The sequence below is a fragment of the Engraulis encrasicolus genome, chromosome 18 (genome assembly GCF_034702125.1).
Source record: "Engraulis encrasicolus isolate BLACKSEA-1 chromosome 18, IST_EnEncr_1.0, whole genome shotgun sequence".
NCBI lineage: Eukaryota > Metazoa > Chordata > Actinopteri > Clupeiformes > Engraulidae > Engraulis > Engraulis encrasicolus.
In genome coordinates, this window is record NC_085874.1 from 25,890,798 (window position 1) to 25,903,739 (window position 12,942).

Sequence of the window (12,942 nt, forward strand, 5' to 3'; positions counted from 1 at the left end):
CCGACTTGCCAGGTTGGTGGGGGGAGTAATTAACCAGTGCTCTCCCCCATCCTCCTCCATAATTGAGGTACCCTGAGCATATGGTACTGTCCCGCCGCACTGCTCCCTTGGGGTCCCATTGAGGGCTGTCCCCTTGCACGGGTGAGGCATAAATGCAATTTTGTTGTGTGCAGTGATCACATGTGTGCTGTGTCACAATGACAATGGGAGTTTGAGGAGTTTTCCCGATTGGGGCTTATCTGTGAACATTATACTAGGCTATCGTTTTTATTTTCTATACAGTTAAGTGAAGTGAAGTGAAAGCCCAACTGGGATGCTCCAACTCCCATTGTCATTGTGACACAGCACACAAGTGTTCACTGCACACTGCACACAACGAAATTGCATTTATGCCTCACCCGTGCAAGGGGGCAGCCCCCAATGGCACCCCCCAGGGGAGCAGTGTGGCAGGACACTACGATGGGGGAGAGTCTCCCCCGGAGAGCACTGGTTAATTACTCCCCCCACCAACCTGGTGGGTCGGGAGTCGAACCGGCAACCTTTGGGATACAAGTCTGACGCCCTAACTGCTTACCCAGTGGTGTAGTCTACGTAGAACGCAGGTATACGGAGTATACTCACTTTTAAATTTGAGGGACTTCAGTATACCCACTTAAAATTGATTGATCCATTGTTTTCAATGGCACAAATATATACAGTATACCCACTTCAAAAAATGCTCGAATATACAGTATACTCACTTCAAAAAAGTAGACTACACCGCTGTGCTTACCCATTACCTAAGTGGGACACAAGAAAAATTGTGTGACTCGGCTCATGTTAGGAGGGCCTTGGCTGGAATAATATATTATCAGAATATGAGGGGCAATTGTCATGGTAAAGTTTGGGAACCCCTGCTGTAGACTAACAGTGATTTTCCAGGTAGTGGCCTAAGTGAAGCTACAGCACCAGGGTGAAAGAATATTCACATCAGTTTCTTTGAAGATATTTTTTTGGTCTTTTTAGACTTCCTTATGGACAGGACAGTATGAGAGGTAGACAGGAAGTGAATGGGGAGAGAGACAGGGAGGGGTCGGCAAAGGACCCAGGCCGGGAATCGAACCCGGGTCAGCCGCATGGCAGGCAAGTGCCCTGCCGGATGGCCACGGCAAGGCCTACTGTACATCACTTTCAGTAGCAAGCAGGGCTTGCTTGACACTGGCACCTGCCAACCGGCCAAATGCTGGTGAAACTTGGCTGTGGCTGGTAACAATTTCAGGGTCACTAGCCAATTTGGCAGGTAGCTTATTCTATGGTATGACATCAGAATAGCGTATATTCTTAACTTTTCCCCTTGTGTATCAATTGTTTGTATTTAAGTTGAGGAAAAAGCTCAGTTGCTCAGTTTCTATTTGTTTGTTTTATTTCCATGTAGAACCCCATGCACTTGTCTTCTTGCTTTAAGCACCTCTCTTCTGAAGTTAGTACAGCGTCATGATAAAAAAAAAAAAATCTAATTTGTGGCTAATAGAACAGCTGGATGGCTAGTGACTCGGGAAAACCACTAGACACAGTGGCCGGCAAGCGAAAAAGTTTATGTCAAGCCCTGGTAGCAAGTGTAATCAGTGAATTTGCTTTATTCACTAATGAGATGATAGTGGTGGGTTGGTAGTCCTATGGTCCAGAAATCTGGGAAATCTAGTAAGATCAGCATCTACAAGCCATTTTGGCTATTGATGAAAAACGTTAATTTAGAGCCCTAGTCTTCACCAATAATTTTCTCATTCATTAAAGTATGTGCTTTTGCAAATCAATGTGGAATGGACCACACAGGGGCGCCCCACATTTGGGCCACAATTGGCCCCCACATTTGGGCTTGCATGCCCACCCACGGGGACCCCGGTTTGAGTCCGGCCGGGGTAATTTCCCGATCTTCCCCTGTCTCTCTGTCCCATTCGCTTCCTGTCACCATGTTCGACTGTCCTGTCAAATAAAGGCATAAAAGCCCTTAAAGAAAAAAAAGGAATGGACCACACAGACTACCCACCATATAGCCAACCGACAGGGTATTGACTTTGCTTATGAAAGGGCAGTTCTAACTTGTAAGCCTGGGACATCTGAAAATGTACATGTGCACACGTGTGTATTCCAATTAAAGATGCACCGGATCCTGATTTTTAGGATCCTGCCGGATACCGGATCCACTGCTTAAGATCCTGCCGGATCCGGAACCGGATCCCGGATCCTACGAAAGGGTTGAAACACATAGCCTACTCGCACACGTGGGGCATTTTTATCACGTTGGCTCAAACTATTTTGACTGAAAAGCCTCGGCTACCGGATCCTGGATCCTGGATCCTGGATCCTGGATCCTGGAACCGGATCCGGATACTGTGAAAAACCCTATTATCCTGCCGGATCCGGAACCAGATCTTGGATCCGGTGCATCTCTAATTCCAATTGGCTTTCATTAAACCGGGTCATATATAGCTCATTAGCATATCATTAGCCGTATTTTAACCTGTCTTTTTCAGCCTGGTCCCCTGCCTCACATTGATGGTGGTGAATTCACTTTGTTCGTCAAATGAAGTGACTCTTGACTCATTATTGCATTACATTAGACTTAGCTGACGCTTTTATCCAAAGCATTTGTTTTACAGGGTATTGGTTACAGCCCCTGGAGGAATGTGGGGTTAGGTGCTTTCAGTCATACAAAACACACAAATAGAGATGGAGATGGAGGTGTAGAGAGAGACAAGGGTGGGGGACGATCCCATAACCCTCTGGTCTTGCCACTAGTACTGCAGAGTGTGTGTGTGTGTGTGTGTGTGTGTGTGTGTGTGTGTGTGTGTGTGTGTGTGTGTGTGTGTGTGTGTGTGTGTGTGTGTGTGTGTGTGTGTGTGTGTGTGTGTGTGTGTGTGTGTGTGTGTGTGTGTGCTTGTTCTCTGGCAGTGTGTGTCTTAAACAAAAAANTGAAACACACACGTACGCACGCACGCACGCACGCACGCACGCACGCGCGCGCACACACACACACACACACACACACACACACACACACACACACACACACACACACACACACACACACACTCATGCAGACAAATGATATGGGAAGAGCAACAGCGCCCTCATGCGGTCACCAGGGGGCACCATCCTTTCACCTAAAGTAAACAGTAGAAAAGAAACAGCGATTGACAAAGTGAAAGTAAAACGTCTTGAAAACAAAAACAAAGGCAGCACTTCCTCGACAAAAACCGAAGGTCTGTATTTTACGCGTTGATCTATACATTTAACAAAAGACTAAACCCTGTCTGTCTACATAGAGAATTGTTGGCCTACCGGTATTTTTGTTTGTGGTGGCTGATCTTCGACACAAATATTAAACCAAACGGGCCTTGGGATTCTTTGCCTTGGGCGACAAAGTAATGTAGGCTAGGCTATGTAGCAAATGTAAAACTATGTTTTTGAACACATAAGCTACTATATAAGGCTTCACATGTGTGCAAACTCCACTCCATAACTGCCATAGAGGATCAGATACAGTCTAATATTTGTATTTTATTTTGTCCTTTTCTTCAGAGGCATCATGGCAGAAGGACCTGCCAGGTAACTTTACTCACTGCTTCTCTGAAAAAAACTAGCCTAATTATGTTGACTTTCTGGCCGGGACTTATACTGTTTGGGGTCCATTAGTCTCTGTTGGAAACATTTCCTCTGTTAAAGAAAGTGTATAGGCCTAGTTTATTAAATGCTGTCAAACACAAAATGTAGGCTACTGCATTTCCTCTTGGTAGTCGGCCTACAAATGTGACAAGTGTGCTGTTGCCTACTGTGTGAAAGTGTTTGGTTTAGTTGCTGTGTTTTATCTCTATGTTATCGGATCAGCAATATTATGCCTGTCATGATACCTCTGGTCAGTGTATTATGCATAGAGGTAACATTCAACATGTCATATTTTTAAAGCCTCAACGAGCCCCTGACTGACCAATGGGACCTGTGTGAAGAGGCTACTAAAGAACTTGGTGAGAAAAACACCTGTAGGCCTATTATCTGACACACTTCACCAATCCAACCATATTATTACATTCATATAGTATAATTGCATCATTGAATGAATCGCATCCAGAAACTCGACAAATGGTCATAAAAATTAGTCTGTAGGGCAGGGCTTGACACTGGCACTAGCCTACCGGCCAAAAACTTGGTAAAAAGCTGGTAAAACTTGGCTGTGGCTAGTAGTACTTTCAGTGTCACTAGCCAATTTGGCTGGCAGTTTGGTAGCATACGCATCATAGCCTTTAAGCTGCTGTTTGCCCATTGTGAATCAATTGTTTGTATTTAAGATCAAGACAAAAGCTCAGTAACTCTTCAGTTTCTAGTTGCTTGATATACTTCCATGTAGAAAGGTATACACTCATCTTGCTTTAGCACCTCATCTTCTGAAGTTAGACGTACACGTATCATGATAAAGGGGGAAAAAACGATAGAAAATCAGTGGCTAGTGGAATACCTGAATGGCTAGTGACTTGGGAAAACGACAAGCCACAGTGGCCAGTGGGTGAAAAAGTTAATGTCAAGCCCTGCTGTAGGGCCTACATTCTGGTAAACACTGGCAACCCAGGTGAAAAAGTGGTTCAATTTAGTACAATAAAAGCATGACTGAAGTGTACTTAGCATGTTAAAAGTGCACTCGTGCTTTTTGTGCTAAGAAAAAGTATGTTTACAATATGCTTATTTAAAGTGTACTTAAAATTAGATGTAATTAAGTTGCTCTCAAAGAAAGTACACTTAGCGAACCATACTTCAAGTGGACTTCGAAGATGTTTGGCTAAAGTGTATTTAGAGGAATATACTAATAGTGTTCTAATAGTGAACTTACTAAAAGTGTATTTTTTAATAACATATTGCAATTGTACTTTTTTAAAGTGCAATATGATTACACTTCACCCAAATGTCTTTGAAGTGTGATTTTCTATAGTGCGCTTTAAAGTAAATCGTTTTAACATATTGCAAGTACACTTTTTCTAAGTGCACCATGATTGTACTTCACCCAAATATCTTCAAAGTGTGCTTATGTCACAGGTGGGGCGCGCGTTTGCTGGCCGCGCCCACTTTGATACTACTACCCTGGGAGTTCACTGCACAACACCAAAAACCAAGACACAAGTTCCAGTTTTCGTTATTTATTTACCACCACTGGATTAAAAGTCAAAGGGGTACGCCTAGTTGTCTCTGTCCATAACACACGGGGGAACCCACCCATGCCCAAGTCTGAAGTCTCCAATGGAATGCTTGGACAGTCCAGCCACCAAGTCCATCCGTGCGGGGGTTGCGAGGTGAATTACACTGCAACGGGGGCATGGCACACACGTTCAATCGGGAGCAGCTGGCGGTGATGAGAAGCGATGGGAGTTCTTCTGCGTAGGCCCGGAATAGCTGGTTGGTCTTCAGCAGTCTTGGGTGCGAGCGAGAGGAAAAGAGAGCGAGAGAGAGAGAGCGAGAGAGAGAGAGAGCGAGAGAGAGAGAGCGAGAGAGAGCGGCGCACTCACGGGGCGCAGTAACCAGGCGAATACGAGTCACTCATCTTCACGGTGGGGTGCATGTCCGTCTCACCCCTTTCCATCGAGGCAGGTTCACCTGGCCGTCACTCTGATTGCGGACTCCTTCTGGGCACTATGCCAGTCGCGCTCTCCTCCGAGCTGCCAGTTTGCCTTCTGATCCATAGGAATGCGTCCACTTCTCATCCAACTTCTCGTCCCTTTCGCCTGGCTCTGTCCGGTTACCGGTGTCCGACGTCTCCCATCTTGCCGCTCCACTTTCGCCTCTCTCTCCCCTCAGGATGGCATTCTCGCAGTCATCTCTCCTTGCGGCTTCCTCCTCACAGTCTAGTTTCTTGCTGTTTAAAAGAAACTCTGCTCACCAACCCACGTGCACCAATCACCTCCATCCTCCTCACCTGCGCTCCATTATCCTAATCATGCTCCAGGTGCATTACATTACAATGAATGACATCTAGTTTTCGGTTCACTTGGGCCTCAATTGTCACCCCGTGACACTTACACAAAGTGAATTTACCCATAATGCACCATCATGCATGTCCCATCATAAAATGCACTTCTTGGAGGTAAATTTCTCAAACAGAAAGCCATTCATCCTGAAGGAATATTTTTGGTTTGCATGAAAATATTACTCATTGTTATATTCTGTGTTTATTGTAGGGGGTTTTAAAAGTTAAAGTGGTACACAATAAATGACCATGTACCCACCGTCATTATGATGGTCACGTATATGTTCTGGTATATATAGGCTCACACTTCCCACAATATCATAGTTGGAGGGAAGGTGGAACTAACTTCAAACTATAAATACGGTATCATCATTAATCCTAATTCCAAGTGCTCAATTGCAGGAAGGTGGAGCAAGATTGAAAGTGAAATGTGAGACTGAAATATCTGTAACAATGCAATGATTGTAAATGTCAGTCATGCTAGGCATGTATACTGTATCACTACTGTGACATGTGGCAAAGTGTAATGTACAAGCTCTGGGGACCAGCATGGATTGTAATGTTACATTTATATTATTTCATGTACTTGGGAGTGTACTGTAAATATACTTCAAGCATACCTGTTATATATTTACAATACGTAATATGACATACTTTTTACAGACTTAAAATGTTCCAATGTAGTCCAAAGAAGCATGAAGTTAATATACTTTTATTGAACTTCTAGTAACAATAAAATGTTATAGAAGTGTACTCAAGCACACTCTTAATGCCATATGAATGCATGAAAAGCGTGTTTGGAGCATACTTTCAAAAGTATGCTTGTAGTGCACTTAAAGTTGTCCAAAAGCGGTGCCAATTTAGCATCCTCAGTGTGCTGCAAGTGTGCTGAAGTACTGCTTTAGTAGTGCTTCAGCGCACTAATAGTGCAATGAAGCGCACTTTAAATCGCCGAAAATAGTACACTTTGTACTTAGTACGGTCAAAAAAAGTACACTTTAAGTATATGGGTTTTTCACCTGGGAAAGAACATGTCTTTCATCCTTCCAGATTGCCGTACCGTCAGGTTCTTTAGCAAAGTGCCGGGGGACATTCAAAACCACATAAAGGACCTAAAGTCCTATCTGAATGTACCCCACTTCACCGAAGTGAGCTCGACAGACTGGTGTGATGTCATTCTCAACTTCTGCCCAGTGGATTCTGATTCTGATTCTGCTTCTCGCATTCAGGAGGTCATCAAAGAGATTCCAGGTATAACTCACAAAGAAATGCCTCAGGTTTTATTTTGTTTGCACTAAAGAAGACTGGTTTGCACTTTAAATGTGTAGGTGTTATCCCATAAGAGAAATTATCTGTACTGTTTTTTTTTTTTTTTTAAACTAAAATCAGTGTGCCTTGGTATTTTTAAGACTACAACCTACAAGAAGGAGCTTATTGTTTGAACCTTCACTGTACACGTATGGGGTAGTCAACATTTTAAATACTGAATGCTACAGGTTTTTTAAGTAAAGGAGTGGCCTTTTGTTATTTACAGTACCTGCCTCTCATTTGACAGATTGCAAACCTGCCATCTTGGTTTTGATGCACCACACTTCCGAGCCTGAGTACACGGTGCCAGACAGCAGTGGGTTTGGTAAGGAGGGGGCCGTCCACATCGTGAACTTCCTGTACCAGGAGGAGGAGGGGCTTCTCAAATGCCCACAGAACGATAGGGCACGCACAACATTCTTAGAGGCCTTAGGAAGGTATTTTATTTAAATCATGCTCTCTTTGCTTGTTATCCCAAAACATGGTTAAAGGGACACTGTGCAGGAAATGGTCAAAAAAGGTACTGCAACTATGCTGCTCATTGAAACTGGGCTGCCTATTGCCAAATTTGATCTTTACATGAAAGTTTACTAAGTAATAAACAAATATTTTCTAGTATGGTCCAAGTAGTCATTTTTGCAGGTAAAAATAGCTATTTTTGGAAATTCAAAATGGCGGACCAGGGAGAAGATCCCCCTTTTCATGTATGAAAAGTGCAATTTTTCCAGTTATAATGAATACTTAGAATTTGATGCTGGTGGTAAGTATTCATGAAAAAAGGTAACATTAGTGAATGGGCAGCATGAATTCTGGAAATAAACAACTAAAAATCTCACACAGTGTCCCTTTAAGCCTGTGGAAAGCTATGCTGGAGCTACAGATCACAAACCTGTGATCTAGTTCAACTCCCTAACCATTAAACCATGACAGTCCCATATGTGGATATACTGTATGTATAATATGTTCCATTTCCATTCTCTCATTCTTTGTACTTTTTGTAAAGTTTTGAACAATGGGACACTTGTGAAGATGCAGAGCATGCTGGTAAGTGTTCTTGTCATTATATCCTTTGTAATAATTTTCTCAGTTTTCTTATTGTTTACCTTTCATTAACCATGGTGTTAATATTTCTCACCTAGTGCTGTGCAATATATCGAATTTATATTGTGATATCAATATTGCTGTCATACAATATCAAATTTCGTAATATCGAGTTGAAACAATATTTTTTGTCATTTGTCTTTACTGCCAAAAGGTAGGTTATGCTAAGCACAATTCATGCCCCTTCACTTGAGCTATTGTGAGCAGAGAGCTAGCTTGCTACCCAACACTCATGCAGAACACCACTGTTTGTTTCTCTATGGCCCTTCACTCACACTGCTGAAGATAGTGAATTGTTTAGCACAATTATTTGTCTTTAAAAGAAATATCGTCTACAAATATTGTGATATCGATATTGACTAAAATAATCGTGATATTGTTTTGTCTCACAATCAAGCAGCCCTATTCTCACTTCATCATGCTTAATTTCTCTTTTTCTCTAACAGAGTGCCCAACAGTGCGTTTCCATAGCATTGTTCCAGGAACCGTCAAAAAACACGTTGGCATGTTCAAGGAAATTTTGGATGGAAATCCTGAAGTGACGAAAGTGTCTGGGCCAAAATGGTCCGATGTCACAATGGCATTCTGTCCCATCGTATCACGAGTTGGAACCGATATCGAAGCTGCCCTCAAGAACATTGAAGGTGAACATGCGTATTTTGGTGTTACTTATATTCACAATTCACACTATTTGTGATAAATTAAATGATATTTGTGTGATCTGCACATTTGCATGCTTTTCAATTTAGTAGTAGTAGTAGTAGTAGTAGTAGTAGTAGTAGCCTTTAAGGGAAACATTTACTATGTTTGCATTTTGTCTGACAGATTCGAAGCCCGGTATCCTGGTTGCAATGCACCATACATTTGACCGGGAGTATGTCATACCGAACACCAAGCGTTTTTCAAAGTCGAAGGACGTTCTGATCGTGGACTGCTTGTTTCATGAGGACATGGGCCTCCTACGCTGTAAGGCGAACGACGACGCATGGCAGGCCATTCAGACACGCGTGGAGGAGGAAGTCAGGAAGAAGGTAAGCTCTCCTTGCAAGTGCAAAGGGAATGATACAAAAGGCAGAATGGAGGAGGTGGCCTGTACACCTTGAATCTTTTTTGCAGGTGCAGCTATCTCGATGGAAGTCAATTGAAAATTATAGAAGAAGCGCAACACTGCTACAATTACGGTCAAGGGTTTTTTTAGGTTTTTTTGTGTGTGTTTCGACTTTATTGACAGGATAGTATGAGAGGTGGAAGGGAATGGGGAGAGAGATGTGGAGGGGTCGGCAAATGACCCGGGCCGGGAGTCGAACCCGGGTCGACCGCATGGCAGACGAGTGCCCTACCGGTTGGTTACGGCAGGGCCTACGGTCAAGGTTTTAGCTGAGCTTTCACATTAAAACCTTGACCGTAATTGTAGCAGTGTTGCGCTTCTATATTTTTCAAATGATACAAAAGGCAACGTTTTGAGCAATGTTGCTTGGCAACATCCTGATTGGCTATTCATTTTCTGACGGAATGCTTAAAAAAAGTTGTCTGCTTTCTTTTACAAGTTCTCCTGATAAAATGTTATGTTATAAATGGGCTAAAACAAATTATTATAGTGCCGTTGACCAGACACATTGCTCAAAAAGTTACCCTGTGTATCATCATCTTAAGACAGATCATGCACATTCTGTCCATTCCACCAGCAAGTGCCTAATACAAGATCTCGGTCATCTGACCAAATGTGACACTTTAATGACATTATGAATGGCAAATTATTGTGCTGGAAGACATTTCTTTATCACTGCTAGTTATGTCTACTAAAATATTGGCTTCAATCTCTTGCATGTCTGGGTTGAAGCACTTGGAAGAGGAGCAGAAGAAAGGGTAAGGTCTCCTCGTTGCCTTCCTCTAGGTGTCAATCCTGGTTTCAAAAAATACAAACCCTGTCACAAATTGGACACTCAGGCAGGGTCTCCTTAGAAAGAAAACATTTCAATTCTGAATGCAATATTGACACCTCTTTCTTACACCATTTCTGTCAGTTCTTTGATAAGAATCGTATGGTCTGAGGTGGGTGATAAATATCTTGTTCTAGCTGTAAATTGCACAATTTACACACGTGTGGTTTTAGCATACAGTCTTCGTAAACCAATGTTTAGTGCTGCAATAGGGTTCTGTGTGTAATTGGTATGTTCTGTACATTTCACTTTTGTTCAGAAAATCTGCCCAAACCTCTGAGAAACCAGACAATGACAATGCCGATGACGATGGCAACCTGACAATCCTCTGACCTTCAGGAACAGGACTATGGTTTACTTGACACCGAACTTTACTGAACTTTAAGTTTATAACATTTCGCTTTAACTGTTTCAGACAACAAAGAAGGAAGCCACAATAAACAGCAATAGGAAAACATTCAACAATATACAGTATGTATACGTACTACTTAATTATGAAGCCATCTGTGTGAAGGATCAAAACTCAAGATAAGTGTCAAAATAAATACAGTACATGAATGAAAAACAACTAGACAAAAGCTTTTGAGTTATAAGTTGTAACTGCAGAATACACTGGAGATTACATGGATGCTCACCGACAAAAAGAAACGAGCAAAGAATTCATTCTGTGATGATGATTATCCTATGCCTATGGCCTATGGTCCTTAACCACTCTGCCCCCAACCCCAACTCTACCCCCCTCCTCTCCTCTCTCTTTATTCCCCTGCCTATTCTCCTTTGTAAAGCGACCTTGGGTTACTTGAAAGGCACTATATAAAGCCAAGTTATTATTATTATTATTATTATTATTATTATTATTATTATTATTATTATTATTATACATTCAACATGTTAACAGAGCTGTAATTTAGCATATTACAATGCGTGTGTTTACTTAATATAATTTTATGTTCTTGACAGTGTCACAGTTAAATCCATTACAGATACAGCAGTTCTGGTAATTGTCTATGATTTAGAAATTAAGTGTCACTGGATTTCCATATGTTCATATGCACTTTAATTTATGGCTTATTTTCAGAACTTGTGTCAAAGAACTAAAGCCGTAACATGGAATATGATAAGTGATGAATAAAGTTGATGTGATTGTATGAAGGGCAAATCAGCATTTTAATTTCACAGTTTTACAAGATTCAAATGTAGTAAACTTGACCCGAGCCGAAGAGAATGTTTAGAAGAAGCCTAGCTATTAAGACCATACAGTTGGGCATTTTACTCACAAATAAAAAGTTTCATGTGTTTCTAAAATGTATCTGTCACAATCTTTTATGCACATGCACCTGATTATATGCAAACAAGTAAAAACATTTTTTAAAAAATCTGCATTTGTGTAATCAATACAGTATTATTTCCCCTTACAATATATTTGCTACAGCTGTTCTGCCCTAGCCTGATTATCATCGACGTTCAAAGAGCATAACAATTAACATTTCATGGTGGACCTGCCCCCCTTGGTTTGCTTATGGTTGTTTGCTGCCCGACAAAGTGAAAGGAGTTCCCGTATTTTCGGGAACTCAGAAAGTACTTGCATTGCTCTTGACCTGATGATCATCAAAGACACAAGCTACCCTGCACACAAACTGTTCAGCCTCCTGCCCTCTGGAAAGAGGTACAGGCGCCTCCGTTCCCGTACCACCAGGCTGGCGAGCAGCACAATGCACCAAGCGATCAAGATGCTGAACACTCAACCCACTCTCCCTCCACTGTCAGCCTCTAGCCAGCAAGGCCACTGACAACCCCCCCCCCCCCAATCCCCCACCACCATATCTGCGACTGAACATTCCACCTGCACTACTATACTTGTGACTGAACTTTCAACCTGCACTAACTCAAAACATGCACACACACACACACACACACACACACACACACACACACACACACACACACACACACACACACACACACACACACACACACACACACACAAGCACACACACACAAGCACACACACACAAGCACACTGCACTTTCTGCACTAAACCCAAACATACACACACTGACACACACACACACACACACACACACACACACACACACAGACACACGAACACACACACAGATGCACACCGCACCTTCTACCTGCACTAAACACATACACACACATACACACACACACACACACACACACACACACACACACACACTGCTGCTGGTGTACTTGACAGACCTTTTTAATATTTATTTTTCTTCAAAATGCTACTATTACCATGTCAGAACGCTATAAAGGACTTTTTTTAGGAAAAGCACAAAAGCACAACAATAGCTCTTAATGTATGTCCTCTACAAGTCTTCTGTTGTCCAGTCTTGCACTTTAAATGTCTGTATGAGCACTGTCTATGTCCATACTGTCTTAAGTCCATGTATAAGTACTGTCTATGTCTATATTGTCTATGTCCTTACCTAGATGTCTGTATGGGAAAGCAAGAAATGTAATTTCAAATTCTTTGTATGACCAGTGCATGTAAGGAAATTGACAATAAAACCGACTTGACCTGACTAGTTGCATCGCCGAAGGTGTTGCGTCTCTAGGAGGGCGCGGCCTGGC

The 12,942-nt window shown here is 42.3% G+C and overlaps 1 protein-coding gene across 1 annotated transcript; it reads left to right on the forward strand.

Annotated features, from left to right (window-relative positions):
- Positions 1-3,139: 3,139 nt before the first annotated feature.
- LOC134468528 (uncharacterized) lies at positions 3,140-11,688 on the forward strand. The gene is made up of 10 exons (XM_063222446.1): positions 3,140-3,242; positions 3,564-3,588; positions 3,946-4,004; positions 7,040-7,240; positions 7,545-7,734; positions 8,301-8,341; positions 8,845-9,042; positions 9,224-9,429; positions 10,239-10,264; positions 10,598-11,688. Exons 2-10 carry the CDS (start codon positions 3,569-3,571, stop codon positions 10,668-10,670), a joined length of 1,014 nt encoding a protein of 337 aa, XP_063078516.1. The 5' UTR covers positions 3,140-3,242; positions 3,564-3,568; the 3' UTR covers positions 10,671-11,688.
- The last annotated feature ends 1,254 nt before the right edge of the window (positions 11,689-12,942 follow it).

Excerpts from the sequence above, each read along its gene's own strand:
- LOC134468528 (XM_063222446.1), top strand. The coding sequence starts at position 3,569 with ATGGCAGAAGGACCTGCCAG. Across the intron at positions 7,241-7,544 it reads GGTCATCAAAGAGATTCCAG|ATTGCAAACCTGCCATCTTG; the intron begins GTATAACTCACA and ends CTCATTTGACAG. Across the intron at positions 9,043-9,223 it reads TGCCCTCAAGAACATTGAAG|ATTCGAAGCCCGGTATCCTG; the intron begins GTGAACATGCGT and ends TTTGTCTGACAG.